Raw genomic sequence first — 27064 nt, 5'->3', positions numbered from 1 at the left:
TTTTTTGACTTAATGGGGTCCTAAGTCTTGCTGCTGTCAGGAACAGGTCCCGGAGCTGCTGATGACTCGATGGGTGCCCCAAACTTGCTCTATTTCTTTTTAGCTGGCTTCGGCGCTATAGGTGTTGTGTGTGGAGGGGGTGGGGGTGGGGTGGTTGCTCAGCCCGCGATTTAGTGAAAGCTGTTTTACCCCTTTATAGCATGGAAATGCCTTAATTCCACGTACCTTCCACGCTGCACCCTGTTGTGGGGTTCCTCCGTTCGTCTGGACTTGTTTTTATGTCCCATTGAGGAGCTTTGTGTGTTTCGGTCAGGAGAGGTTAAGAGCTGCTTCTTACTCTGCCGCCATCTTAACCCGGAACCTACTCATCATTTCTTATAGCGTAATAGTATTCCATCACTATCATATGCCATGATTTTTTTGCCCTTTCCCCAGTTGATGGACATCCCCTCAATCTCCAATTCTGTCATCACAAAAAGAATTGCCAAGAGCAAAACATATGACATCACTTATCATGTATATATGGCTATGTTATTTGGGGTTTAGGCTTTAAAAGATGATTCTGTAGCAAAAATGAGTAATATGGAAATAGGTATCAAGTGATAACATTTGTACAATCCAGTAGAATTGCTTGTCAGCTCTGGGAGGGGGGAGAGAAAGAAAATGAATGATGTAAACATGGGAAAATATCTAAAAATTTTAAAATTAAAAAAAAAAGAACTCTTCATTCTTTTCCCTGATTTTTCCCAACCCTGACCTCCAGTTATCAGGTATATTATATAATCCTTTGTCCCTTTTTTCTAGAAGAATGTATAAATAGATCAACAAATCTTTATGACAAGAAAAAAAAGATTTAGATATTATAAATCCTAATAGTTTAGTGTTATAAACATTAAAATGAATAAGATTTGTGTTTGAGATGATCAGTTTAGATGATTACAAAGGTAGAAGCCACATGGAGTATAGCAAGATTCAGCCAACAAGCATTTATTAAGCATCTGTTATGAGACAGGCACACAGAGAACAAGTAAACATTCCTGGCCTTCAGAGAGAGTACATTCAATCACGGGAGAGAGAAAGGTTTGGGTAGAGGAATGAGAAGACCTGTAGGTGTGAATCGAGTGCTCTAATGACTACAACAGTTTCCCTGAGCAAGAAATTTCCCTTCTTTAAATATGATTTCCTCTTGTGAAAGAGGAAGGAGTTGGGCTAGGTGATCTCTAAGGCTCCTTCTAGCTTTAATACATGATTCTCCTCACCTCCAGAATGAATGTTCTGTAAGATTGATGCCCACTTGAACCACCTAGATTTAGAATCATGATAACCAGCCCCTAGTGTTTCCAATTACAGAGTACAGTACATGAGAATAGATTATAATTAGTTTCATTACAATGTTCTCTTGCACCTCAGGCCTGACTTGCCACTTGGCACATTGTTCATTGTAGCTGAGGTCTGTAATTATAGATGATGCAATACTGTAAAGCACACTAAGGACTGAAGAAAGAGAATATTCACATTTTACAAAGGGAATGTCTTCCTACACATCATAATTTCTATTATATTTTCTTTTGGTCTCCATTAAATTCTTACCCTTGGCAGCATTCTAATTTATAAGGTACAGGGAATTTCTAGTCACTAACAATAGTCAAGAGAGAAAACATATTAACTATTTTATGGTTATAAAATAAATTTACTATCCTAGTATAGTCAAAATATGAGGGAACTCATGAAAATTCTGTATACATACAAACATATTTAAGAAAATTCCTACTGTGTACACACAAACACACAAAACAGTGAAATAGTCACACAGGCAAAAGGTAGACATCCTATAATGAGTGGAAAGGCAAAGTAAGATGTAGTTAGTTTAATTCCATACTTACCAAACTAGACTCACTAACACCACCAGTGACTGAGGCTCATATTTTTATAAGCCATATCAAAGTGTGAACTGCCCATGAATCCAAAGGCTTCCTATTTGATGAGAATAGGATAGATGGGATAAATTACCCTCAATTAGAAAAAAGGAAAAGGAAGGTCTAACTTATTGGAATAGCCTGGGGTCAGTCTTCCTGTTTCATTTCTCTCCCTAAGCTGGTCCATTCCTCATGTAGCAATCAAACTGATCTTTTGAAAGAACAGGTCTGACCATGTCATCCTCTTATTCATAAAACTCCAGTGACTCCCCTATACTTCCAGAATCAAATATAAAATTCGGTTTGACTTTAAAGCTCTTTATAACTAGGTCCCTCTCATCACATACTCTTACAGTCCCAGCGACAGTGGTCTCCTGGCTGGTCCTCACACAAGACACTCCATGTTCTGACTGTGTATTTTTACTGGCCATCCCCATCCTTTCCATCATTTCTGCATCCTGGCCTTCCTGCCTTCCTTTAAGTCGTAGCTAGATAGAACTCTTTCCATCATTTCTGCATCCTGGCCTTCCTGCCTTCCTTTAAGTCGTAGCTAAAGTCTCACCTTCTTCATTTTGTTGATGTTTAGTTTTTAGACTTGCCTGTCCCTTTGTGGCCTCATGATCTCAAAGGCCAACCCCTTCTATGGTCCATTGCCTCCTGAAGTGCCCAAGAAGTTTGTTGTTTCCATGACACTATCTACTAATCTCATCCTCTACTATCCCCCTTTTCCTTTTGCCTTCAACCTTTCCCAGGATCTTTTCCAATGAGCCTTGTCTTCTCATTATGTGGTCATAGTATTGAAGCTTCATCTTCAGTATTTGACATTCCAGTGAATGGTCTGAATTAATTTCCTTAATCTTAATACTTTCTGATATTATTTCCAGTTTATCCTTTGTATACCACGTCGACATGGAATCTAGAGTTCCCAAACTTGTAGCTTAGTGAGGTATGATGAACCCCAAGTTTAGAAATAATTTGTAGGTTGGAGACCCCCAAAGCTTGTGCTTGTTCCCTATTCCCATGAGAATCCACCCTGAAGGGAATCTCAGGCTGGCAGTTGCAGACTGAATAACGGACCCTACGGAAAATGCTAAATACCCTTTTGTCCTAGGTAGTCTTCCCCATTGTATCAAAGACCCTTCCCTGGAAGACTACCTGGGCAGGGACCATTCCTTTAGTATCCATTGTGTAAGCAGTCCCTTTGTCTTACACCCTAGCCTCTAGCTATGATCCCTTTCTCTAGCTTGATTGTATCCTGTCAGTATAATGTCAATCATCTCTTCCAGCCCCTGGATCTTCCCAAATGGTATATAAGTTCCCCAATTTCCTTTGTTCTGAGGAGTAGTTATCTAGTGCAGTGGCACTCCCAGGGGGATCAGGGAGCAGAGCGAAGCAGTGTTCATTTAGACTCTGCACAAGGCGCAGCTCTGCATAAGAGGCCAAGTAGCCCTCATTCCTCTTTCCCTTGATTAAAGAGTGATTTTATGACTATTTAATAGTTCTGCGTTTTTTCTAAGTTAACAACCATATTTGTAAAGAGTTGATTTCTATGTTGTCTGCCTCTTGTGAGCATCTTGAGAGCAGAGACTGGTGTTTTTTGTTTGTTTGTTTGTTTTTTAACCTTTCTTGTATCTTTGTATGCGTTTAAATACTTGCTGACTGACCTGATATAGGGAGATGTAAGGCTCACCCACAGGTTCACTGATTTAGTGTTGGAAGAAAGCTTGCAGGTCATATCATCCGCTACCACCATGCCCTTTTTACAGATAAGGAAACCAAGGCCCAAAGAGAGTAAGTTACTTGCCCAGTATCATACAGGAGGTAAGTGGCAGAAATGGGATTTGAAGCCAGTACCTGTGACTCTATAACCAGCATTCTTCTTCTCTAGTACACTGCCTCTCTCAAGAGAGAACCTATTGACCATTTATGCTTCTTGTGATTGTTGGGTGAAAAAGTGATAACAGTATACATGAAAACAAAACTGTAATATGAAAATCTACATGCTACTTTTCTTTAGGTCCTTTATATTCCAAACAGACTATCCAAGTTTGCAGTTATCCTGACTTGGAATTTTATTTCTTGTCTTTGTGCCTTTGTTCTAAGTCTATCCCCCTCCAGGTCTGGAATAGATTCTCTCTTTACTAGTCTCTTGGAATCTCTAGCTTCTTACAAAGTTTAGCTCAAGTACCATCTTTTCTAGTTTCTAAATCTAACAAGCCTTTTCTAATTTCCTTAGGTTTTTTTTTAAACCCTTAACTTCTGTGTATTGGCTCCTTGGTGGAAGAGTGGTAAGGGTGGGCAATGGGGGTCAAGTGACTTGCCCAGGGTCACACAGCTGGGAAGTGTCTGAGGCCGGATTTGAACCTAGGACCTCCTGTCTCTAGGCCTGACTCTCAATCTATTGAGCTACCCAGCTCCCCCCTTTAAAATATGGAACGCTTCATGAATTTGTGTGTCGTCCTTGCACAGGGTCCATGCTAATCTTCTCTGTATAGTTCCAATTTTAGTATATGTGCTGCCAAAGCAAGCACATCCTTAGTTTTTGCATGAAGGGGAATGTCAGTATAAAAGCCTCAATCTACACTTCAATTATCACTTACTTATATACTCTTAGATATCAAATTCCCACTACAACAGTAATTTCTTTGAAGTAATTTCTATGAGCTATTTTTTTTCTAGTATCCTCAGCACTTAGTACAGCACTTCGAAACAGTAGAAGCTTAATAAATGCTTGTTGGGGAGTTCATCGGGTTTCAATTTAGAATACTAGGATTTCAAAATATAAGCAATTATTTCCCTATATCATATTATAGACATACTGGCTTTTTTCCCCCTTTCTCTTTAAAAGTAGAAGTGAGAAAACAACTTCTAATAGCTGTTAACATGATTTGCCTTCATCTGCACTTGGAATTTGAATCTGTTTGCAAAAATTCACTTTACACTTGGATTTCAGGGATATTTCTATTGTCCAGAAAATGTTTCTAGAATCAGGCTTCTATAACTCTGGGCAATCAATCAATATCAACCAATAAGCATTTATTACACACCTAATATGTGTTAAGCAGTGGGAAGTCAATGTTTCTTTAACTGGGTACCTATCTACTTCCAAATTATTCAACTCAATAAGATGAATACAGGTATCATTGTCAGTCTCTTGAAAAAGACTGCCTGCCACAAGGTTGAGTGAAGCCACAAAATGAGGTCACCAATCACAGCTAAAAAGAAACTCAACCACAGCAATGGTTATATTACCTCCTTTCCTTCCCCAAGGAGAGAAAGAAAGAAAATATTTTTTAAAACTTAGGGACAAATTCTTCAAATGGCCTTGTGAAAGCTTGTAAACTTTCCCCCTTTATCTTTGCACTGATAAGAATGTTGAGCTCTAGAGATAAAGACAACCCTCTAATACTGCAAAGGTGTCAGGATTCTACATCAGAGTAGCCTTAGGTGAGGTATAAAAGCATCTATAGTTTCCTGATCCTTAAAGTTGACAAGGAATAATGGCCCTGAAATCAAAGAAGCACTAGAATAGTAGATAAACAAGCAGTTATTAAGTCCCTAATTTTATAGCTGTTATTTATATATAGTACTTTAAGGTTTGTTTAAATTTTTATCTCATTTATCCTCCTTTATATCCTCATTTATCAACCCTGTAGGATAGGTGCCATTATCATCCCCTCTCCCCACTACAACTCCTTACTGAAAAGAAAACTGAGGAGCAACCGCTAGGTGGCTCAGTGGATAGAGAGCTAGGCCTGGAGATAGGTTCAAATCTGAACTCTGACACTTTCTAGCTCTGTGACACCGGAGAAGTCTTTAACCCCTGTTGCCTAGTTCTTAATACAATTCTGCTTTAGAACTGATATTGATTCTAAGACAGAAGGTAAGGGTTTAAAAAAAATGTCTGAGGCAGACATACTAATTGACTTGCCCAGGGTCACACAGCTTTTAGGGGACTGAGACTGTATTTGACTCTGGGTCTTTTTGACTTCAGGGCCAGTGTTCTGTCAAAATGAAAAAACACAGGAGACAATGGCTTTATGGCCACCACACAGAGTCAACCATCCAGCTCTGAGACTGGGAACAATGTCTCTGGGGAAATTCACCAAGAATGGGAATTTCTGGTGAACCAAAGAACTCGGGGCTCTATTTATACCCTACAAATATGAAATGAGGGATAACTGACTGGCTACCAATATTAGGTTGGGAAAGAGGTTGTAGTCTGAGGCTAGGATACCTATGAAAGGCCTAAATACAATAAGAAAAACTAAGAAAACCAAAGAATATTTAAGACTTGACTACCTCTACCACTCCTATCCAAGGTGCTCAGTGGGTGCTTGATGGGTTATTGTTCAGGGGTGGGTCAATCTGGGCATTTCTTGAACGCAAGTTCCCTTGAGACGTAGAAAAATTTGGAGTTTCCTAAAACAAGGGTAGTCATTCTAACCAATGATTTACTAATGTGTCGGACATATACCAAAAAAAAAAAAAAAAAAAAAAAAAATCTCTGCCCTCAAGGAACTAACATTCATTGAACAATTAGCATTGGGAAGGCTCAGAAGAACAAAAAGTTGTCTAACGCTAACCTTGCAAGATTGTTGGGTTTCTTCGGCCCGAATTTCAAAAACCAAAGATGAGCTAGGTAAAAGTGTTTTGCAAACTTTACAAGACAACCCATGCACGCTCACAACCGGGCTCAAATGAGGACCCGGGAGGCTGGAGTATGCAGAAGTAGAGGGGAGCAAGAAAAGAGGCGCGGGATGAAGCTCTGGGAGGAAGCACCTAGCTTCGCTCCCATCATCGCCTCTCAGAGAGAGATACAAGCACAGGAAGTGTTCAGCGTCTCCTATCCCTTTAACGGGAGCCTAGCTCCGGGGACGCCCTGGCGTCGGGTCGGCCTCGCGCGCAGAAGCGCACGTGAAACGGAGAATGGGAGGGGGGGTGGAGGGGACGGAGCTCCACATTTTTCAACGCTCCAACACCTCCCCCTCCTCTCCCCGTGGGCTGACCCGGAAGTGCTCCTACTCTCCTTAGAGGCACAGCGGAGAAAGACGCGGGCGCGCACGCACGCACACATACACACATACACATATACATACATACATACACACTCAAGCACGGACACTCTACCTTAGCCGCCCAGGGGAACGTCGATCACTTACGAATCTGCCGCTTGGCTTACTTTCGGCCGCTACCTCTGTACCCTCTCCCCGCCCGAAAAACTAATTTTTTAATTAAAAAAAAATGGCAGAGTCGACCGAGGAGGTGGCAGTGCTGGTGCAGCGGGTGGTGAAGGACATCAACAACGCCTTCAAGAGGAATCCGCACATGTGAGTCCTGCGGGGGCCGGAGGGGCCGGGAACCGAGTCTCGAGTTTGGGTCCGAGCTTCGACTCGGGGGAGGGGACGGACGGATGATTGTCACTCTTTCTCACCCATCACCCGGAGGGTGGTCTCGAGCCAGCTGGCGCTTAGCGCCAGCTCCCGGCCTCGGAGCCCTCCTCCGAACAGAGAACTGCCGGCGACAGCCACCTGCCCCAGAGTACGGGAAACTGCATCTTTCTCCTCCTTTTCCTTCCTCCTTCCCATTCTTTTCCTCTCATCCTCCATCTCCTCTTCCTTTCCTTCCTCTCAGCTCTTTCTCTCTTTTTTCCTCTTACCCTTCCTTATATATTCTATTCTTCCTTCTTTCTCTTCCTCCCACCAATTCCTCCGCCCTATGTCAATTAAGGATCAAGAGGTTTAACTTCACCTTTTGGTTGTGCTTTTCTGGCCTCCCAAAAGAATTTTTAAAATGAAACTTAAGATGTTTGTTCTTATCTTTGTTTTTCTGCGTCTTCCCCCTTCCCAAGTGACATTCCTTTGGCACTTCGTCTTAGGGCTTTCCTCTAAACTCTGAGGTCAGACCAGGAGGTGCCAAGGACCTCCAGGGCCATCTAGTCCAACTCCTTCCTTTCACAATTGGGGAAACTGAAATTGGAAGTTAAGGGATTTGATCAAGGACACATAGGTGTAGTAAGCCTCAGAGATGCCATTTGAACCTTGGTCCTCCGAACTCCAAAGCCATTGCTCCGTCCACTACATCTCAGTACCTTCTTACTCATTTTACAGATGAAGAAACCAAGACTCAGAGAGGTCAAGTGACCAGCCAGCCCAAGGTCACAGCTGCTGGTCCTTCAAACCCAGGTTTTCAGTTTTTAACATCCTTTGTTGTTTTGTGTGTGTGTGTGTGTGTGTGTGTGTGTGTGTGTGTCTTTTTTCTTTTTTAACCCTAGAGTGATAGTGGGTTGGCATTACTTATGCCTGCCTATAGGGTAATGGAGGTTAAGTGACTTGCCCAGGGGCATACAGACAGGACTTGTCTGAGGCTAAATTTGAACTAGGGTCTCTCTAGGTCTGGCTTTCAATACCCTGAGCTACCTAGCTGACCAGTGCTGATTTGTTCTTTCTGCTGTATTAAGCTACTTTTCAAATTCACAAAAAGAGTTCATTTATAATATGTAGGTATACTTATAAGAGGAATACTTAATGTTAGGTTGTTTTTTTTTGTTTGTTTTGTTTTGTTTTAGACTAGACCAACTGACTATGGAGAAATTCCCATATCAATTACAGATCTGCATCATCTCTGCAGCTCAGTCTTAGAATTGTCTGGGGCGCTGAGAAGTTAAGTCACTTGTGCCAGGGTCTCCCTATTATAGTTCCACTTGAATCCAGGTTCCTCACTGGGAGGCCTGCTCATTATGTTAATGCTGTCCCTCTTATGGAGGTATTGCTTATTGAAAAAACTAACAACTATTTAAAAATTTTTGAAGCTGATGCTGAACAATAGTAAAGATTGGAGATTTTTTAAAAACAACCCTGCTGTGAAATTTAATGAAGGTTCTAGGTTTTTGTTTTTCCATGTTACTTTAGTTTGGTCAAGAGAAGAATGTGGAATAAATCGTATAAGAATGGGGGCATCTCTTAAAGAAAGATTTTTTTGGAGAGGAGGGTATATGTGCTCATAACCTTAGTACCTGTTGAACCTGTTAGGTACAATATGAAGATGGGCATAAAGTAAAACAAACTTTTAACACTTACTGCATCTGTGTCATAATCATCACTCACACCATAGGAGACTCTTGTTTATTTTTATTCCAGCCTCATTACCCCTTAAGTTCAGTACAGCAAATAAGATTTATCTCTGCTTTCCCTTTTTTGGACAAAATATGGACTGATCTATTTAGATCATGGCAAAATGGGAATATAGCCCAGAACAAACTTCAAAGATCATCTAATCCACAGGATTTTATAGATGAGGAATTGGAAGTACTAAAACCTTGCCCAAAGTTGGAGGCAAGATTTAAACCTAAGTCCTCATCTTCCAAAAGCAGTGCCCTTTCACTTTTGACTACACCATTCTAACCTGTGCTCCATTAGTATCCCCATAGTGTCAGGAGGGCAGTCACCCCAATATGATGAATAAAGAGACATTAGCAGTCTAATTTTTTTAAACTGACACAAATTCTGCCTGCTTTCAACTTTATAGTTTTTTTTAGGGTTTAAGATATTTATACAGATAAGCATAAATAATAAGTACATGTAAGTACAAAGAGATTCAGACAAAGTGTTCTCTTTCTCCACTTTTTGCCCCACCATCCCAGCTGTCTTTGGCTTTTTAGAATTAGTCAGAATGTCTGTGAGTAACCATAGCAATTACTGAATCCTAAAATTGGGAGCTTCATTAGAGATAGACATTTTTAGAAATAACTGAATAAGAGGTCCCATTTTCTTACTATTAGATGACATGGTATATTTTCTTTGAAGAAATCAAAGGAAGTAAAAGTAAATCAGTCATGCTAGTATCTCTTCACGTTGCTCTAAATTCTTTGCAGACATTTTGAGGTTGATTTAGGTGACATTGCTTGGTAGGGGAATCTGGATTTGCTAAAAAAGCCACAAGTTAGTAGACTTAGTATACCTCCTTTAGGAAAGATTTTTTTTAAAGCTTAATTAATTTGAACCATATTAACTCAATCTTAGTGATAATTTAGCATCAGTAGTATAAGGAAAATAGAGTATGTGTTTTAAAATAAATGTTAACTTGTTTGCATTATTAAGTAATAACATTATTTAGGCCTATTGTGACTTGATTCTTTTGACTATTACTTTATGATAATAAAAGTTGAATTTGAAATAATACTTTTTTATTCTCTTGAGTACTAAACTCTGTAAATTTCAGCTTTCCAGTAATTCAAACAGAACTTCTAGGCTCCCTTATTTCAAATAAAATATTTTAAATTTATAAATAAATATAAATAAAAGGGAATGCTTTCCATGAAAGTCACGTCTTTGTGATTTTTCTTACAAAAAAATTTTCCAGCCTTTATCTTTTGTTTTTGTAATTTTCCTATGCCAAAAAAGCTGACAGTTTTCATTTGTGGAATTCTATCCCTCCATTAATTGTGCTTTTTATGTTGTTTAAACATTTTCTCTGACAAATCATTTGTTAAATTTTCCATGTTTAGTGCTTCATCAAGTAGTAGATCTCACTATAAAGAATGATTTTTTCAGAGAAAACCATCCTTTTTATTTGAAAATAAGTGAAAACGACCCTGTTGGAAAACATTGTCAATTACTGTTAAGTAAACAGGAAATAGCTGTGAACAAAACTGGATCACAATTACTCATGTCAAGGGGGATTATCTCCCATTTTTTAAAAAAATAAATTCTTTAAATCACTTATGTTCAGAGCCCCCATGCTAGGCCAGAGTGGGATATACAAAGAAATACGGGCCTTTCCCTCAAAGAATTTATGATCTTGTTTGTTGTTTATTCATGGCTGACTTTTCCAGACTCTGTGGACCCTAGCACACTAATGCTGTTTTGGGGGTTTTCTTGCTAAAAATACTAGAGTGGTTTGATACTTCTTTTTCTAATGGATTAAAGCAAACATAGGTTAAGTGACTCGCCCAGAGTCACACAGATTTAAGTGTCTGAGGCCACATTTGAACTTTTTCTTACTTCAGACCCAATTCTATCAGACTCTTAGCCAACAAACTGTATCTATAATCTAGCTAGTGAGATAAAGGCACACTAACATAAGATATTATAAGGGGGTGAAGGGATGAAGGTAGGAGGATTGGAGGAATGGGAGAAAGGAGAGAGGAAGGTAGAGGAAGGGAAAGGAAAGTAGGGGTCTCCAGCCCCTGCAGGGGGAAATTTGACCAAAGCCCTTTGGGGCTCAAATAAAAAATCAGAGAGCAACTATAGGGTTTAGAATAGCTAAGTTTTATTTAAATTAGAAGGGGAAGGTCTAGGAAAAACTAGGAGATAGATAGAAAGGGGAAAAGGCCTCCAGGCTGGAGAGAGTAGAGTACAGCCCAAAAAGGCGCCAAACTTTCTCTTTTATACTTTCTCTGACACCTCCCACAAAAGAATTGGGAGGTGTCAGAGGAAGTTGTAGCAGGGAGCCCTGGGAGACATAGTCTCCTAGGGCTTACAGCAATTTCAAATGACACAATATGATGTGGGATACCGTGAGACAAATGGCATAGATGATAAGTATTGTGAGACATTTAGGAGTGGTTAGGGTGGGCTTTGTGGAAATAGTTAGACTGAAGCTGGACCTTACAGAATAGAAGTGATTTGGGTAAGTAGAGACTGAATAAAGGTCCAAGGGGTTGAAGGGGGTGGAAGGCATCTCTTAGGTAAGTCTAGGATTTGGGAGACCTCTTTTCTGTTCTAAACCCTCTCCTGTGCTCTTAGTATAGTGGAGAGAGGATATAGGATTTGAAGGCAGTTTAGGATCCTACTTCTGACAAATCATGGTGTGACCTTAGGTAAATTATATAATCACTTTGAACTGCGGTTTCTGCTGGAAAATAGGTCTAATAATGCCTTAGAATCTTATCCCCAGAATCAAATTAGCAATATCAAAGATGAAAAGGGTGATCTCACCTCTAATGAAGAGGATATTAAGGTAATTATTAAGAACTATTTTGCCCAATTATATGATAATAAATATGACAGTCTAGGTGAAATGGGTGAATATTTACAAAAATATAATTTGCCTAGATTAACAAAAGAGGAAATAGAATACTTAAGTAATCTTATCTCAGAAAAAGAAATTGAACAACCATCAAGGAACTTCCCAAGAAAAAGTTCCCAGGGTCATATGGATTCACAAGTAAATTCTATCAAACATTTAAAAAACAACTAATGCCAATACTATACAAATTATTTGACAAAATAAGCAAAGAAGGAGTCTTACCAGAATCTAATCCCCAGGGTTCTTTCATGAATCAAATAAAGTTTTGAGCGCTATATAAATTATTATTTGTGACTTTGGGCAAATCTCTTACCCTTGTTTTGTGCCTAAGTTTCCTTATCCATAAAATGATGGTGTTTAGTACGGATTATTGCCAAGAATATTCTACAGGTCAAAAATTATTTCATCTTGGCATGTGCCAAATAGAACTCATCATTCCCCAAACTTTCTTACTGTTGAATTTTCCTGTTACTATCGAGGGGGCACTACCATCCTCCACCATATTCCTTGTGGAATACCCTGTGTTCCTCAACTCCTCAACTTCTCTCACTGCTCATCTGTTGCCAAGTCTTGAAGTCAACAAACATTCATTTGTTAGGCACTTAATATGTGCTCCTATGCTAAGCACTGAAGATGCAATGCAGGACCAAAATAGTTTCTTACCTCAAAGAGCTCATAAGGGAGAGGAAACATGCAAATGTCTATGTACAAGAAAGATGTATACGGGATATTTTGTTTGCTTTAATCCACTAGAAAAAAAAAACTATCAAACCACTCCAGTATCTTTGCCAAGAAAATCCCAGGAAAAGCATTAGTGTGCAATGGTCCACAGAGTTAGGAAGAATCAGGCATGACTAAACAACAAACTAGATTATAAATTCTTTGAGGGAAAGGCCCATATTTTACATTTCTTTGTGGATAGAGAGAAGGTGTTAACATTAAGGGGGAACTGGGAGAAGCTTTTTGAAAAAGATGGCATTTTAGCTGAATCTAAAGTTGATCAGGGAAGCTGGGAGGCAGAGGTGAGGAGGGAGTGGATGAGGGGCAGCCAGTGAAAATGTCTGGAGTCTTGAGTGTTTTATCTGAGGAAGAACAAGGCCAGTGTCACTGGATCATAGATTAAATTATAAAAAGATTGGAAAGATAGAAGTGGGTCAAGTTATAAGGGACTTTAAAAACCAAACAGAAGATTTTATATTTCATTGTGGAAGTTATAGAGAGAAACTAGAGTTTATCAAATAGGTGGTTGACATGGTTAGATCTACACTTTAGGAAGATCCCTTTAATTCTCACCTGATACAGATCCTCACTTCATGTCTGTATTATTAAATAAATTTCCAGTTATTCTCTGTCTCAAGTCTTTTCCTAAATTAGACCATTCTCCACTCAGCTAACAAATTGCTTTTCATTTAGTTCTAGTCTGTCCACATCATCCCTATTCTTAGTAAATTCCAATCAAATATAAAATCCTGACATTTTGATATTTAAAACACTTTACAACCTGGCTCCTTCCTACCTTTCTCCAGTTTTCTTTTTTAAAAATCCTAAACTTAAAACCCTAAAAAAGCATTTCTGTATATACAACAGAATACAAAAAGAGGATCATACATGAAAACATGAATTTCCACTTAATACTGCTTGATATATACACACAGGTGTGTATATATACATACCCATCTATATATGTATATATAAAAATTCCACTTTTTTTTTCCCAAAAGCATCCTTGTATCTGTGTTTCCCTCCATTCCATGCATTTAAAAAAATGATTTAGTGGCTCAACTTTTTTCTTGGCATCACTATTGCTAACCTTCTCCTATCCCAATGGGGGGAAAAAAAAAACAAGAGAAAGAGCTGGGGGAAAGACCCTTGAAACAAATAAACATAGTCAGGGAAAACATACCTATATGTGGCCATACCCCAAAATGTGTTTCTATCTACTGTATGCCTATTACTTCTGCCAGAAGATGGGTAACATGCTTCAGCATCTGTCATCTGGAGACATGGTTGCTCATTGCATTGATTAGAGTCATTTAGTCTTTTCAGAATTTTTTGTTTTATAGAAATTGGTCTCCTAATTCTGCTCACTTTACTCTGCATCAGTTAAGAAGTCTTTGAAATAATATCAACATTTTTTATGAGAAAATAATATTATACTACATTTGTATACCCCAATTTGTTTAGCAGTTGTTTTCCAATTAAGAAAGAGGAAATTCAAGGGAACTCCTTTAGATTCTTGTTTTTCTCATATCTCTAGATATCTTTAGACATCTTTAGAATGTGAACTCCTTGAGCAGGGGTCTTTGTTCTTCTTAATATACCCACACTTTAGCATTGTACCTGATTCTATCCAGTGCTTAACAAATGTTAGTTTGCTAATAACTAGGTTCAAATCTTAAAACATTCTCTATTCTCTTATTTCCATCAACAATGCATATCTAATTTAAAGTTGCCAAGTCTTATTGATTGTATCTCCATAATAACTGTATCTGTCACCTTCTCTACTCACATAACTACCCCCCACTCCCATTCAAGCCTTTATCAGTTCTTGTCTAGCCAATTGAAATGGTCTTCTCATTGGTCTCCCTGCCATCATTCACACTGCTGTCAAATTGATATTCCTAAAATACAAGCCTGATCATATCACTCTCCTACTAAATAAATTCTAGTAGTTCACTCTTAGCTCTAGGATCAAATACAAATGTCTTCATTTGGCAATGAAAACTCTTTAGAACTTGGCACCAGCTTTACATTGCTAATTTCTCTCTACATCCCTCTCTACATTTTCTACAATCCAACCAGAAGCTATTTGCTGTTCTTACTCAGGACACTTGTGGCTCCATCTCTGTTTTTTTGCACTGACTGTCTCCCACATCTGGAATGTTCTCCATCCTGTTCTGTGCCTGAGTGTCCATGGCTTCTATCAGGATTTAGCTTAATGCCCCCTTTTGCAGGAGACCATTTCTGTTTCTTTCAACTACTAGGACCTTCCTTTTCATCATTAAATCTCATCTAACACACACACACACACACACATACACGCACATCATTTATTAGTTTGTATTTACCTAGTTGCATGTTGTCTCCCTCATGTTGTCTCCCTCATTAGCATGTAAGCTTCTTCTTCTTTTTTTTTTTTTTAAACCCTAACCTTCTGTCTTGGAATCGTTATTAGGTATTGGTTTCAAGGCAGAAGAGTGATAAGGGCTAGGCAGTGGGGGTTAAGTGACTTACCCAGGGTCACACAACTAGGAAGTGTCTGAGGCCAGATTTGAACCCAAGACCTGTCATCTCTGGGCTTGGCTCTCAATCCACTGAGCCACCTAGCTGCTCCCAGCATGTAAGCTTCTTGAGGGCAGGGACTATTTCATTTTTGTGTGTATCCCAGTGCTTATTAGCATAGTATCTGGCACATAATAATTGTTGAAAAGTACTTGATTATCTGAATGATATTTATGGGACAATGAATAGACTAGTTTTCTTAGAATCTAGAATTTTGTTGAAACAGTAGTGCCAAATATAATTGTAAAGCTCAATTTGGGGCTAATTCATTGAGAGCCTTGGATACTAGATTAAATAGTATGGACTTTTTGTCCTTTATGAAAAGCCATTGAAAAATGTTAAGCTGGAGAGTAACATAAAAGGTTGTAGGCAATGTAAAGGATGAATGCAACAGGTGGGATTAAAAGCTGGAAGACCAATTAGAAGAGAAGGCCATTTCAGTTAGTCTAGGTAAATTAAAATAAAAGGCCTGGTCTGGAATGGTCACCATAAAATTTATTTTTATAGTTTATTGCAGTTTTTAGTAAAGTATGAGGAGATAGAGTAAGAGATTTAAATTTATATGTGTGAGAAATCCAATGACATCTAAAGGAAAACATGTTTTACTAACTTCAGATAGTCTCATCTATTTTCTGAAATCTTTGAATATAGTTACCAATAAATAAGAATTATGTTTTTTAAATATAATTAATTGCATCATACTGGGTGAGGGGAAGGACTGTGAAAGACCTAATTAGAAAAATTGTTCATTAAACTGAAAAGGTTTACATTATGTCCTAAGTGCTGTAATAATTTCATGTCTTGTTTCACATCATCAGGACATTACATTTTAGATGTGTGGAATTTCTAGGAATGTGAATTACATTTCTGAATAGTCAGAAAACATTTATGGTAGTCCTTTTTTCAAAACAGCCATCTAACCAACATGAGAACAGAGTGTAAACTCTCGAGGATAAATAGATAAATGGTTCAGATTGGAAAGATCATACTTTGCTTCACAGGGCTACCAGATCTTTTATGTTGATGACCAACTTAATTCTGCATTAGCAGAATTTTTTCAGTAGACTTTATGGGTAACATTTTTAAAAAAAAGGTTTATTACTGTGCCTTTTGGAGGATCAAACCAGAAAGGAGAGATTCCCAACTTGTGTCATTTTGGTGTTGGCTAAAAGAGCCAATGGAAGTCACCAGATCTGGTTAAAAACTAGACTTTGTTACTTGTTGACCATAGTAAATCACTTCCTTTCCTGATCCTCAGTTTCCTCATCTAGAAAATGAAGGAATTGGACTAGCCAATCTCTTAAGATCCTATCCAGTTCTAAAATAACATGATTTAAATTGTCAGAACCTTAGAATAAACATAGTACCTTTGTGGAATTCTCTTTATGCCCACAATAATCTCCACAATAGTGGAAAGAGCATTGTACTAGAGGTAAAATCCAGTGTTCTAGGCCTACCTCTGCCAGCAAATAGTGCTATGATTCTGGGCATCTTACTATATCTTTCTGAACTTCTTTTTTCTCCTCCATGTATATAGTAAGGTGATAGCCTTATGAAGTCTAAGATGTCTTATAGCTCTATATCTGTGATCTCATCAATATTGAAGACACAAAGAATCCTTTGAGGGTTCTGGAAGTGTCAGATGACATCATCATAATAAATGGTTTGCAGAGTAATTCACATGATTTATCTTGTTTGATCCTTATAAAGACCCTGTGAATTAGTATTCTAGATTCACTGTTTTCTTTTACAGTTGAGGAAACTAGATCCCAGAGTAGCCCAGTCAAGTAATATGTTTAGGATCTAGGATTTGAGTGGAATGCTTTAGAATCCTTAAAACCCTACATAAGAAATATCAGGCATATTACTATTAATAATGATTAAATTAGAAGAGATAGAATATTGTCATGGGGAAAGTACTAAACTTGGAGGCACTTGTTAGTTTTTTGACACTAGGAAAGTGCCTTAAGCTCTATATGCTTTAAATAGCTCCTGTAATAGGGAAAAATTAGATATTAAATAGATATATATTTAAGGTGTGGTCGCCAGGAATCAATCAGATCTAGATTGATTCCATAATTAAAATAGACCTAAGTCAGGATGGGTTTTATGATAGTTTATTTACAATTAGGAAGGTTGAAGGTAGAGACAGACAGGCAGACAGACAGACAGACAGGCAGGCAGACAGACACTCTGGTCCAGACCTCCGAATGAGAACTAAAAGATTAATTAAATTGGCTACTAGCTACAAGCCCTTAGCAATTAGAGAGGCAAAGAAACCTTCTCGAGGTCAAGACTCTGGAAAACGCCAAGGTAGGCCTAAGGAAGTCAGCCTAACTTACCCATGTGACAATTCAGAAGGGAAGCAGCCTGAGGTCTCAGCTGAGATCCTCCAGAAGTTTGAACTGCATCAATAGGAAGTTACCATCATACTTGAAGAGATAGCATCTTTCCTCACTTCCTGGGGGTCCACCTCTAATTCAAGTGGACAAATGGCAGCCTCAGTACTGGTTTTGGATTGCCCAAAGGGCAGTCCCTTGTTCTTGATTTGTTACTTATTGTCACGTGTGGGTAACTCATCTTCCCTCCCCACTAAGGGAGGTGGGGATGACAGTATCTCTGGTGGCTAGAGTTTTTTTTGTTTTGTTTTTGTTTTTTAAATAATTTTTTATTTTTAGAAAAAATTTCCCTTTACCCTTCACCTCCTTCACCCCCCCCCCCCAGCCACTATTCGCATTTTCACTGGTGTGGTCTGTCAAGACTTATTTACACATTATTGATAGTTACAAGGGTAATGTAACAATTAATCAATTAAATTTTTTTGGAGTGCAAGAGTATAAGTGGGGGTGGGGATATAAAACGACCTTGGCACAAAATGCCATCCCAGCATCTAAAGCTAGAAATAATGAATAAATAGAAGAAAATCCAAATACTTTGAAGAAATACTATAGGTTAAGAAAAGCCCAAAAGGTACACCCAGAAATAGAAAGTAATTTTGTAGGATGTAAAAATAGAGCTTCAGAGAAAAGAATAACTTGGTCACAAATCTCTAGAAGTGGTGTGAAGAAATGAAATAAGACATTAACAAAATATAATTAGAACTCCTGAGGAAAAAATCAGAAGGAGGATAGCTTAGAAAAGAAAGGGGAAGACCTGATAGAAGTTGATTTATTGGAAAAACTAAGTCAGAGCAAATAGAATTCAGTGATTCCATGAGACAACAATAAATATTAGAGAAATCAAAAGACTGAAAAAATAGAATGTGTAAATTACTGTCAAGAAAGAATGAAATTGACCTGGAAAACAAGTTACAAGATAGTTTGAGAATTATTAGATCAGAGAATTATCAGATCAAATATCAGAAAACATATCCAAAACAAAAATTATGATTATTAGGTATTTCAAGACATCATAAAGAAAAATTATCTATGTTATTAGAAGAAATAGAAAAAAAATTCAGTAATCACCTTTAAGGAAACCCCAATTGAAAACAGCCAGGAATGCTACAGCTAAAATCCATAGCTTCCAAATCAAAGAAAGAAAATGATCTAAGGGAGCAAAAAAAAAAAAAAAAAAGAACCTATATACCAAGGAAGTACAATCAGAATCACAAAATAATATGATGCAAGTACTTTAAAGGAGAGAAAATCTTAGAATGTGAACAAAAGGTAAGTCTTAAAATCAAGAATAACTTTCCCAGAAATCTAATATAACTATATAGGGGCAAATTTAGGACTGAAGACTTTAAAGCTTTCCTGATATAAAGTTGGGTAGATTTTGAAATATGAACAGATGAGTAATCTAGCAAATTAAATACATTTGACTAATTGGACAAATAATGATGCACTGCTGTATCCTAATTGCAGAAGAGACACTTCTCCATTTAGAACCCTACTGTCTTTGGGTATCATTGAGGGATTTAAGACAAATGCAAAGTCTGAGGTGGCTTTGTTTAGTTTTAATGAGGGGAATTAAAAGAAAGAGAAATAAAGAATACAATTAGGGAGAAATGAGGGAAAAAATAGGAGGAATTTAGTATTCCTCATTACATAATTAAGATTCGTAGTTTCCTATACGGTCTTTTTTTTCGGCTTGTTATGTTTGTTTGTAAAGTTCATGACAAATACTTTAAAAATAGACAAAATAATCTCAGTTGGTATGATTAGAAGGAAGATGGTTTGGAAACTATTGTTACATCTTTTATATCAGCCATTATATTAATAAGCTATTATATGGTGAACTTTTATATCATTAATGTATAGCTTTTACATCATATATGTAGCATATATCAGGATTTATATTATTAATAATCTATTATATCAGTTATTTTTTATGTTTTTGTACTTTGTATGTATCCTTAACTCTCATATATTTTTTTGTGTTAAGAGATGAAATAGGACTAATTCCCTGCCCTGAAGCTCGATACAACCGGAGTCCAATAGTCTTGGTTGAAAATAAACTTGGTGTGGAGAGTTGGTGTGTCAAGTTTCTTTTGCCATATGTTCACAACAAGCTTCTCCTCTATAGGCAAAGAAAGCAGCGACTAAACAAAGATGGTAAGTCTGAACTATGGTTTGGTTTGGTTTTTTTAGTAATCTGTAATGAATGAGCAATATACTTATGGGTAACAAGCCATAAAAAGTAGCACCTTAAGTAATGTAGGAGGGATTGTAGGAATGATCATAGTGAGTATGTTGTGACCCGTATTCATGAAGATACCACCATGAATCCAGTTTATGAAATGTAGTTTAATGTCTTTCACCTACTAAGGAGCCAGAGAGAATTCAGATTTTAGAAATATTAAGTACTTACCGTTTATTCAGTACAGTAGTGCTGGGGAAGTTGTATACAAAGTTCAGCTCAAACCCATTAATTCCCCACATTCACCCTCAATTTAGTCAATTGCTCTGTTCTCTTGCTTATTCCGTGCCTTTTTAAAAAGTTAATTTCAGTAAGCATTTATTAAACATGTGTTGTATGCAAGGGAATACAAAGACAAATGTATTCCTGCCATTAAGGAGCTTTTTTTTTTTTTTTTGGCCTTTCTCTAGACTAAAATGCCCTACCTCTTTCCTGCTCTATGAACAAATCCTACCCCTTCTTCAAGACTTGATTCATTCATGTTCCTTATCTTTCATGAAACTCTTCAAAAACACATTTTAATACTTATCAGTACTAGGTACATTATAGGTAACTGTCTGTTTATTGCTTTTAAAAAATAGTATTTATATAGTCCTTTAAGGTTTGCAGAGCCTCAAAAAAAACACTATGAGATAGGTGCAATTTAGTCACCTTTTTATAGATAAAGAAACAAGGCTGATAGAGGTTAAGTGTCTTGCCAGGGTTTTACAGTTAAGTATCTGAGGTATATTTCAACTTGGGCTTTTGTACAGATTTCTAATCCTTGTCCAATTAAGAAATAGTTTTTGAGGGGGCAAATGGGTGGCTCAGTGGATTGAGAGTCAGGCCTAGAGAAGAGAGATCCTGGGTTCAAATCTAGCCTCAGACGTTTCCTAGCTTTTTGACTAGACAAATCACTTAACTCCCATTGCCTAGCCCTTATCACTCTTTTGCCTTAGAACCATACACAGTATTGATTCTAAGACAGAAAGTAAGAATTTAAAAAAACAAACAATTTTGAGGTCAAGAAACACATTGTATTCTCCTTAGATTCCTCTCACTCCCACTAGCCACATATTCTTTAATCTTTATTTCTAACTATGACATGGGCAAGAATGGTCTGCTTTACATGGCTTAATTTGAAATATATTCTCTTTTCTCTATGAATGTTTCCTTAACTTTTTCTGATAAATATTATAATATGTGAAAACATTTGTTTTATTTAAGAGGAATTTGTCATCGTAAATATATCTGTCATGCATATAGCACATAATAATAATAGCATTTTTATGGTATTTTGAAGTTTTCATAGTGATTTACACATGTTACACATATGTGCTTTGCTTTTTCTTTTTTCTTTATCTCCAGTGCTTAATACAATACCTGGCACATATTAGATGCTTAATAAATGGTAGTTGGCTGAGTTATATTTGATCTTCAAAGCAATCTTGGGTGGTAAGTGCCACCATTACCCCCATTTTCTGTAAGAGAATTTGAGGCAGGAAGAGCCAGGAAATGTCTGAAGGTGAATTTGAATTCGGGTCTTTCCTGACTTCAAGATCAGTATTCTATATACTGTGCCACTGAGTTGCATTTGAAGCTTTGCAAAGCACTTAATGTATATTTTATTTTGAGCCTTAGAACAACCTTGTTAGGCTTCTGCTACAAGCAGGACTGTAGCTTTACAGATGAAAAACCAAGTCTTAGAGAGGGGAAGGAACTTGCTGTATTCAGTCGTCAAAGGCAGTATCTAAACTTGTCTTACTGCATTTACAGCACTCTTTCCATTAGTTCAGGCTACTTCTGTGTGTGTCCTTTCTCCCCTGTAATCCTCTTTGTTGTAAGAATAGACTTTGTTGGTCTGTGATATCTGATGAATCTTTTTTGCCAGAGTTGTAAAACCTTGCTTTGCTACTCAACCTCATTTTTTTCAAAATTGACTTAACATATAGTTGGACTGCTTAGGTTTTAGAAGATACCAAAATTGCTGACATCTGAGGAAATGAAATAGCTAAGGTGTTTAGACTTTGAATCTTAATAGCTTTTCATACATATTAGGATGAACTTTTTAATTTTATCACATTCTTAAGCTTGACCATGGTAATATGTAGTGATCAGATGGTTTTAAAAATGTCCATATCTAGATTATTCATGTCAAGATTCTTTATAGCTTATGTACCCATATACTAACTGCCTAAAATTATGTGATGCTCTGGAATTTTTTTTAAAGGAGCAAATTTCTGATCAGGAGAACATGATTAAATAGGCTGATTAACTACAAAGATATCTATCAAACTTGTTTTAATGATTTGAAGTCATAGAATATTTAATGAATGAGAGTGAGAGTCTCACTAGAAAATTGTAAAATTTGTTAGGAAATTTAGTTGTTCATTTGTATCCGGCTTTGTGATTCCAAGGACTATAGCATGCTAGGCCTTTTGGTTCTCCACTATATCCTTATGTCTGTCTGACCTCATGTTCTTTCCTTCCAGGATACTATCCCTCCTGTCTTCTGTTATCTCCTCATTTTGCTTTCAATCTTCCCCAACATCAGAATCTTTACCAGTGAGTGCTGTCTTCTCATCATGTGGCCATAGTATTTAAGCTTCAACTTCAGTATTCATCCTTCCAATGACTAGTCTGAATTAATTTCTTTAAGTACTAGCTGATGTCTTGCTGTCTTAAGTATTGCTGCCTAAGGAACTCTCAAAAGTCTTCTCCAATATCATGATTCAAAAGTGTCAATTCTGTAGCACTCAGCTTTTCTTTATATTCCAATTCTCACAGCTATACATCACTACTGGAAAAACTATATCTTTGATTATATAGACCTGTGATGATGAATCTATGGTACATGTGCCAAAGAGGGCACACAGCGCATTCTCTTTGGGCACATGTACTGTTGCTACCAGAGTTCATTACTAGTAAGGGAGAGGGACTTGGGTGGAGCTGCTCCCCTCCCCCTTTCCATATATCTGATGACATTTTTTTCACATTCCCCCACCCCTCTGCCCAGCAGCTCAATAGGAGCACACAGAGGGGAAGGTAGGTGGCACACAGGTGGCAGAGCTGGGGTGGGAGGGGAGTGCTCAGGCCTCACCCTTCCCCCCTCTAAGAGTGCTGAGCAGATTCTTCACTTCACCTGCCCCTCTGCCTACCAGCCCAGTGGGAGAGCTTTCTTCCTCTCCTGTGTGAGGGTAAGAGTGGGTGGGGCACATGCAGCACTCAGTCAGGAGGGGTGGGGCATAGCACCCAGTTTCTAAAAGGTTCGACATCACTGATATAGACCATTGTCAGCAAGATGATGTCTGCTTTTAGTTTTCTGTCTAGATTTTCTATAGCTTTCCTTCTAAGAAGCAGGTGCCTTTTAATTCATTACTGCATTACCATCTGCAATGATCTTTCAGTCCAAAAATATAAAATCTGATACTGCTTTCATTTTTTTCCTTTTGTTTGCAAGGAAGTAGTAAGACCAGTTGCCATGTTTTTAGTTTAAGTGATACTAAGCTTCAGTCCAGCCTTTTATACTCTCCTCTCTCACTCTTATCAAGGAAATTAGTTCTTCACTTTCTCCATCAGAGTTGCTATAACTTCTTCCTTTTTCCTAAATTCATTGTTCCCTGTTGTTAGTGATTTTAAAATATTAACATCATTTTTTAAAATTAGACCTCTTGGCCTAAGGGAAAGAAAAGGGATCAGAACATTCTACAAACTAGATAATTATTCCTCAAGTTGTTGAAAGGTGATTGAACTTAATTTTCTTGTGATTCCAGTTCTCTATCCTTTCCTATTATCCACTTTATGGCAAAACCCAGTGATAATCTGGAAATGCTAACCTTTGTCAAAAGAGAGGATTCTTAAGGTATAGAAGAGCTTCTTCCTATCTAAAATAGATTCCTAACCTAGTGAGCATAAAATGTTTTCTTAGTGAGTATCAGTTCAGTAGCCATCATTGTTATTTTATAGTATCAAAAATGCTATTTTAGATGCAAGAATTCTCTTTCTCTCTCTTTCTCTCTAACTATATATATAGTTATAGTTATAGTTATAGAATCATATATAATTCAGTGACATTGGCCTTCTTATTGGTCCTTGCATAAAACTCAATTTCCTGACTCCAGCCATTTTCATTGACTATCCTCCATGCCTGGATTTTCATTTAAGTAAATATGGGATAAAACCAGTTAGGGAGGGAGAGCACTACCAGTTGGGTAGAATCTGGAAAGACTTTGTGTAAAAAGTGACACTAGAGGTGTGTTGTAAAGAAAAGAAGGGATTCTATGAGGTAGATGTGGAATAGTAGTGCTTCTAGGTTGGGAGATTGGTTGATAAAAAAGCATCAAGATGGGAGATGGATCCTATCGGTGAAGATCAGAGAGAAAGCCAATTGTCCTGGACTGTGGAGTTTGGGAAGGGTATAATTCTGGAAAGATAGGTTGGGGTCATCTTGTGAAGGGCTTTGGAAACCAAGATTTTATATTTTATCCTAGAGGCAATAAAGAATCACTGGAATTTATTGGGTAGGAGAATGTCATAATATGATCTTCATTTTTTAAAATCACCTTGTTAGTAGTGTGGAAGATGCACTGGAATAGGGAAAGACTTGGGGACCAATAAAGAGGCCATTGCAGTTGGTCAGGTGAGAGAGGATAGGGTCCTGATGTAGGTCACTTGCTGTGTTAATATGAAAAGGACATGAAATGTGAGGTTTGTTATGGAAATAAGAAAACCAGAAGATTTGACAACTCATTTTTTATGTGGAATAAAGGAAAGTAAAGTCTGTGATTATGCTGAGGGTACTAACCTGGAAATCTGGTAACATAACAGTGCCCTTGATAGAACTAGAAAAGTTTGATAGAGAGCAGGGAAGCATTTGGAGAGAAAGATGAGTATTGTTTTGGATATATTTAATTGAAATGTCTCTAAGACATCCAGTTTGAAATGTCCAGTAGGCAGTTGGTGACGTAAGACTGGAGCTCGAGAGAGACAGGGACTGGATATACACATCTGTGCATAAATGTAGGCATTTTCTTAGATCTTTTCTATATTCTAATTATCTCAAGTTCCTTCAACTAATGCTTATATGACGTGGTTGTTTTGGGCCCTTTGCCATCCTCGTCCTATATCTTGTCAGTGTCCTTTTTTAAAATATAGGATTCACAAGTAGACATAATATTATAGATTTGGTCTAACCAGGAACTGTCATTTCTCTTGCTCTGGAAATAATAATTCTATTAATGTAGTTTGTAGCCTGAGTTTGTTTTAACTCTTTTGCTGACCAAATCATATTGCCAACACATTGAGCTACAATCCAAAAGAATGAGTAAGTTCATGAATAAAGTGCTAGACCTGAAGTCAGGAAGCCTTGGCCTCAAATTGAGCTTATATACTTACTGGCCATGTAACTTTGGGTACATGCTATCTGCCTCAGTTTACTAATATGTAAAATGGGAATAATAATAATAGGCCTCATCTCTGCAGTTTTAAGTATAAAATGAGATGTTTATTATAATGTTTTGAAAATCTTAAAGCACTACAGAGCTTTTTATTTTTTTACTATTATTTTATTATCAATCAAGTACTTGATATTTTGGAATCGAAGTGCCAATGTATATGTTTATCCTTATTAAATTTAATCTTGTTACATTTATCCCACTTTTTTAACCTATCATTATCTTTTGATATCTGAATCCTGTTAGGATTAGTTTTCCCTTTTCCATCTTCTACATAAATATAATAAGTATGTGAGTGTTTTTTAATGGACTTCATCTAAGTTATTGATAAAAGTGTTTAATAGAACAAGATCATCTTTTTGGAGCATTTGACCAGGATACTCTTGTCCAATATCATTCCAACTAATCTTAGATCAAGTCAGGCAACCTATTCAACTGCCATCTAGACAACATCTCTCCCATTTTTTTCCGCAAAATTATCATAGATCAGTCAGTGATGGCGAACCTATGACATGGGTGCCAAAGATAGCACAGAGTGCTCTCTGTGGGCACTTGGCAACCCCCTCCCCCTCCCAGTTTATTACTAGAAAGGCAGAGGGACTTGGGTGGAGTAGCCCCCCTCTCCCTCTCCACTGTGCCTGATGACATTTTTTTCACACCCCCTACCTACCCCTCTGCTCAGCATCCAGTGGAAGTACATGGGAGTAATTTACGGTGGGCAGCTTACAGGTGGCAGAGCTGGAGCAGAATAGAGGGCTTGGGCCACTCCCCTTCCCCTCTCTACACTTCCTGAGGACATTCTTCACTTTATTTACCCCTCTGCCCAGCAGCCCAATGGGAGAGTTTCCTCCCTCCCCTGTGTGGGATATGGGGGGGGTGGCAGGGCATGCCTGGCACTTGGTTTGGGGGTGGGCACAGCACTCAGACTGGGGGTTGAGGGCGGGGCCCAGCACTGTCTCTAAAAGGTTTGCCATCACTGTCATAGAGACTTTGTCATGGCTTTGCTGAAATTTAGAGACTATTGTTCTATTTCCCTGATATACTCATAGTTACCTGCCTTTCCCTCCATGAGATTAGTCTCTATAATTTATTCTTAAAGAGCTTATGCTCTCTATTAGTGATCTTTTGTTGAATTTCTTAGTGCTTTTTAATATAATCTTTTAAATACTCAGACTAGACTCTGGTACCTCATTGTGTGGTGAAGGTGATCTTGGTTCTCAAAGCCTATGCCAGTAAAAAAGTGTCTTTGGTAGATTTTACCTTACTGGAATGAGTTTGAATATTGTTCTAACAACACAATTCCAGGGACCCATGAGGTTAAAGTATAGAGATTCTCATCACCAATAGGGTAACCACTTAGTGGTAAGTTTTGGCCATAGCAACTCACTTCATATATCAAAATACAAAATGACTCTTAGTTCTTTGCAAACTCCTGCTTCAGTGACAGTTGCACTATGGGCATTAATGGACAGAGACAGTTTTTGAACTGGAAACTTTACCTTATTGCTTAGAGTTGCTATTACTAAATGTGAAATTCTAGACATAGTAGTGCTAGAGGACTTGAATAATTTGGATCATAACATTGTCATTCTAAGTGAAACTAGAAGACAAAAGCTAAATGGAAGTATGATTCACAAGTTCTTCTTGGAGAAAAAGGTAAAAGAGTTAGTGGAATTTGGTTTTATTCTTTTTATAAAGGCAAGTACAAATACTATTTCATTTTAACATTTTGGATCATTTAATATTATAGTGCTAATTTTATTT

General features: G+C 37.7%; 1 protein-coding gene and 1 non-coding gene across 5 annotated transcripts in view; one reads left to right on the top strand and one right to left on the bottom strand.

Annotated features, from left to right (window-relative positions):
• Positions 1-4340: 4340 nt before the first annotated feature.
• Positions 4341-4447, bottom strand: LOC123232654. The gene has a single exon (XR_006505182.1). It is a non-coding gene; the product is annotated as a U6 spliceosomal RNA (small nuclear RNA).
• A 2713-nt stretch (positions 4448-7160) lies between these two features.
• The window catches only part of PTAR1 (protein prenyltransferase alpha subunit repeat containing 1), a 46587-nt gene continuing 26683 nt past the window's right edge, over positions 7161-27064 (top strand). For 2 of the 4 annotated variants that reach the window (XM_044657363.1, XM_044657361.1), the window contains exons 1-2: positions 7161-7246; positions 19614-19783. In XM_044657363.1, the coding sequence (XP_044513298.1) occupies positions 7161-7246; positions 19614-19783 (256 nt within the window). The remainder of the gene's footprint in view (positions 7247-19613; positions 19784-27064) is intronic. The other 2 variants (XM_044657365.1, XM_044657364.1) reach the window with 1 other exon arrangement.

Source organism: Gracilinanus agilis, chromosome 1 (genome assembly GCF_016433145.1).
Source record: "Gracilinanus agilis isolate LMUSP501 chromosome 1, AgileGrace, whole genome shotgun sequence".
In the NCBI taxonomy this organism is placed as follows: domain Eukaryota; kingdom Metazoa; phylum Chordata; class Mammalia; order Didelphimorphia; family Didelphidae; genus Gracilinanus; species Gracilinanus agilis.
Note: the sequence above shows the minus strand (reverse complement) of the source record. Positions and strands in the feature narration are given on the sequence as shown.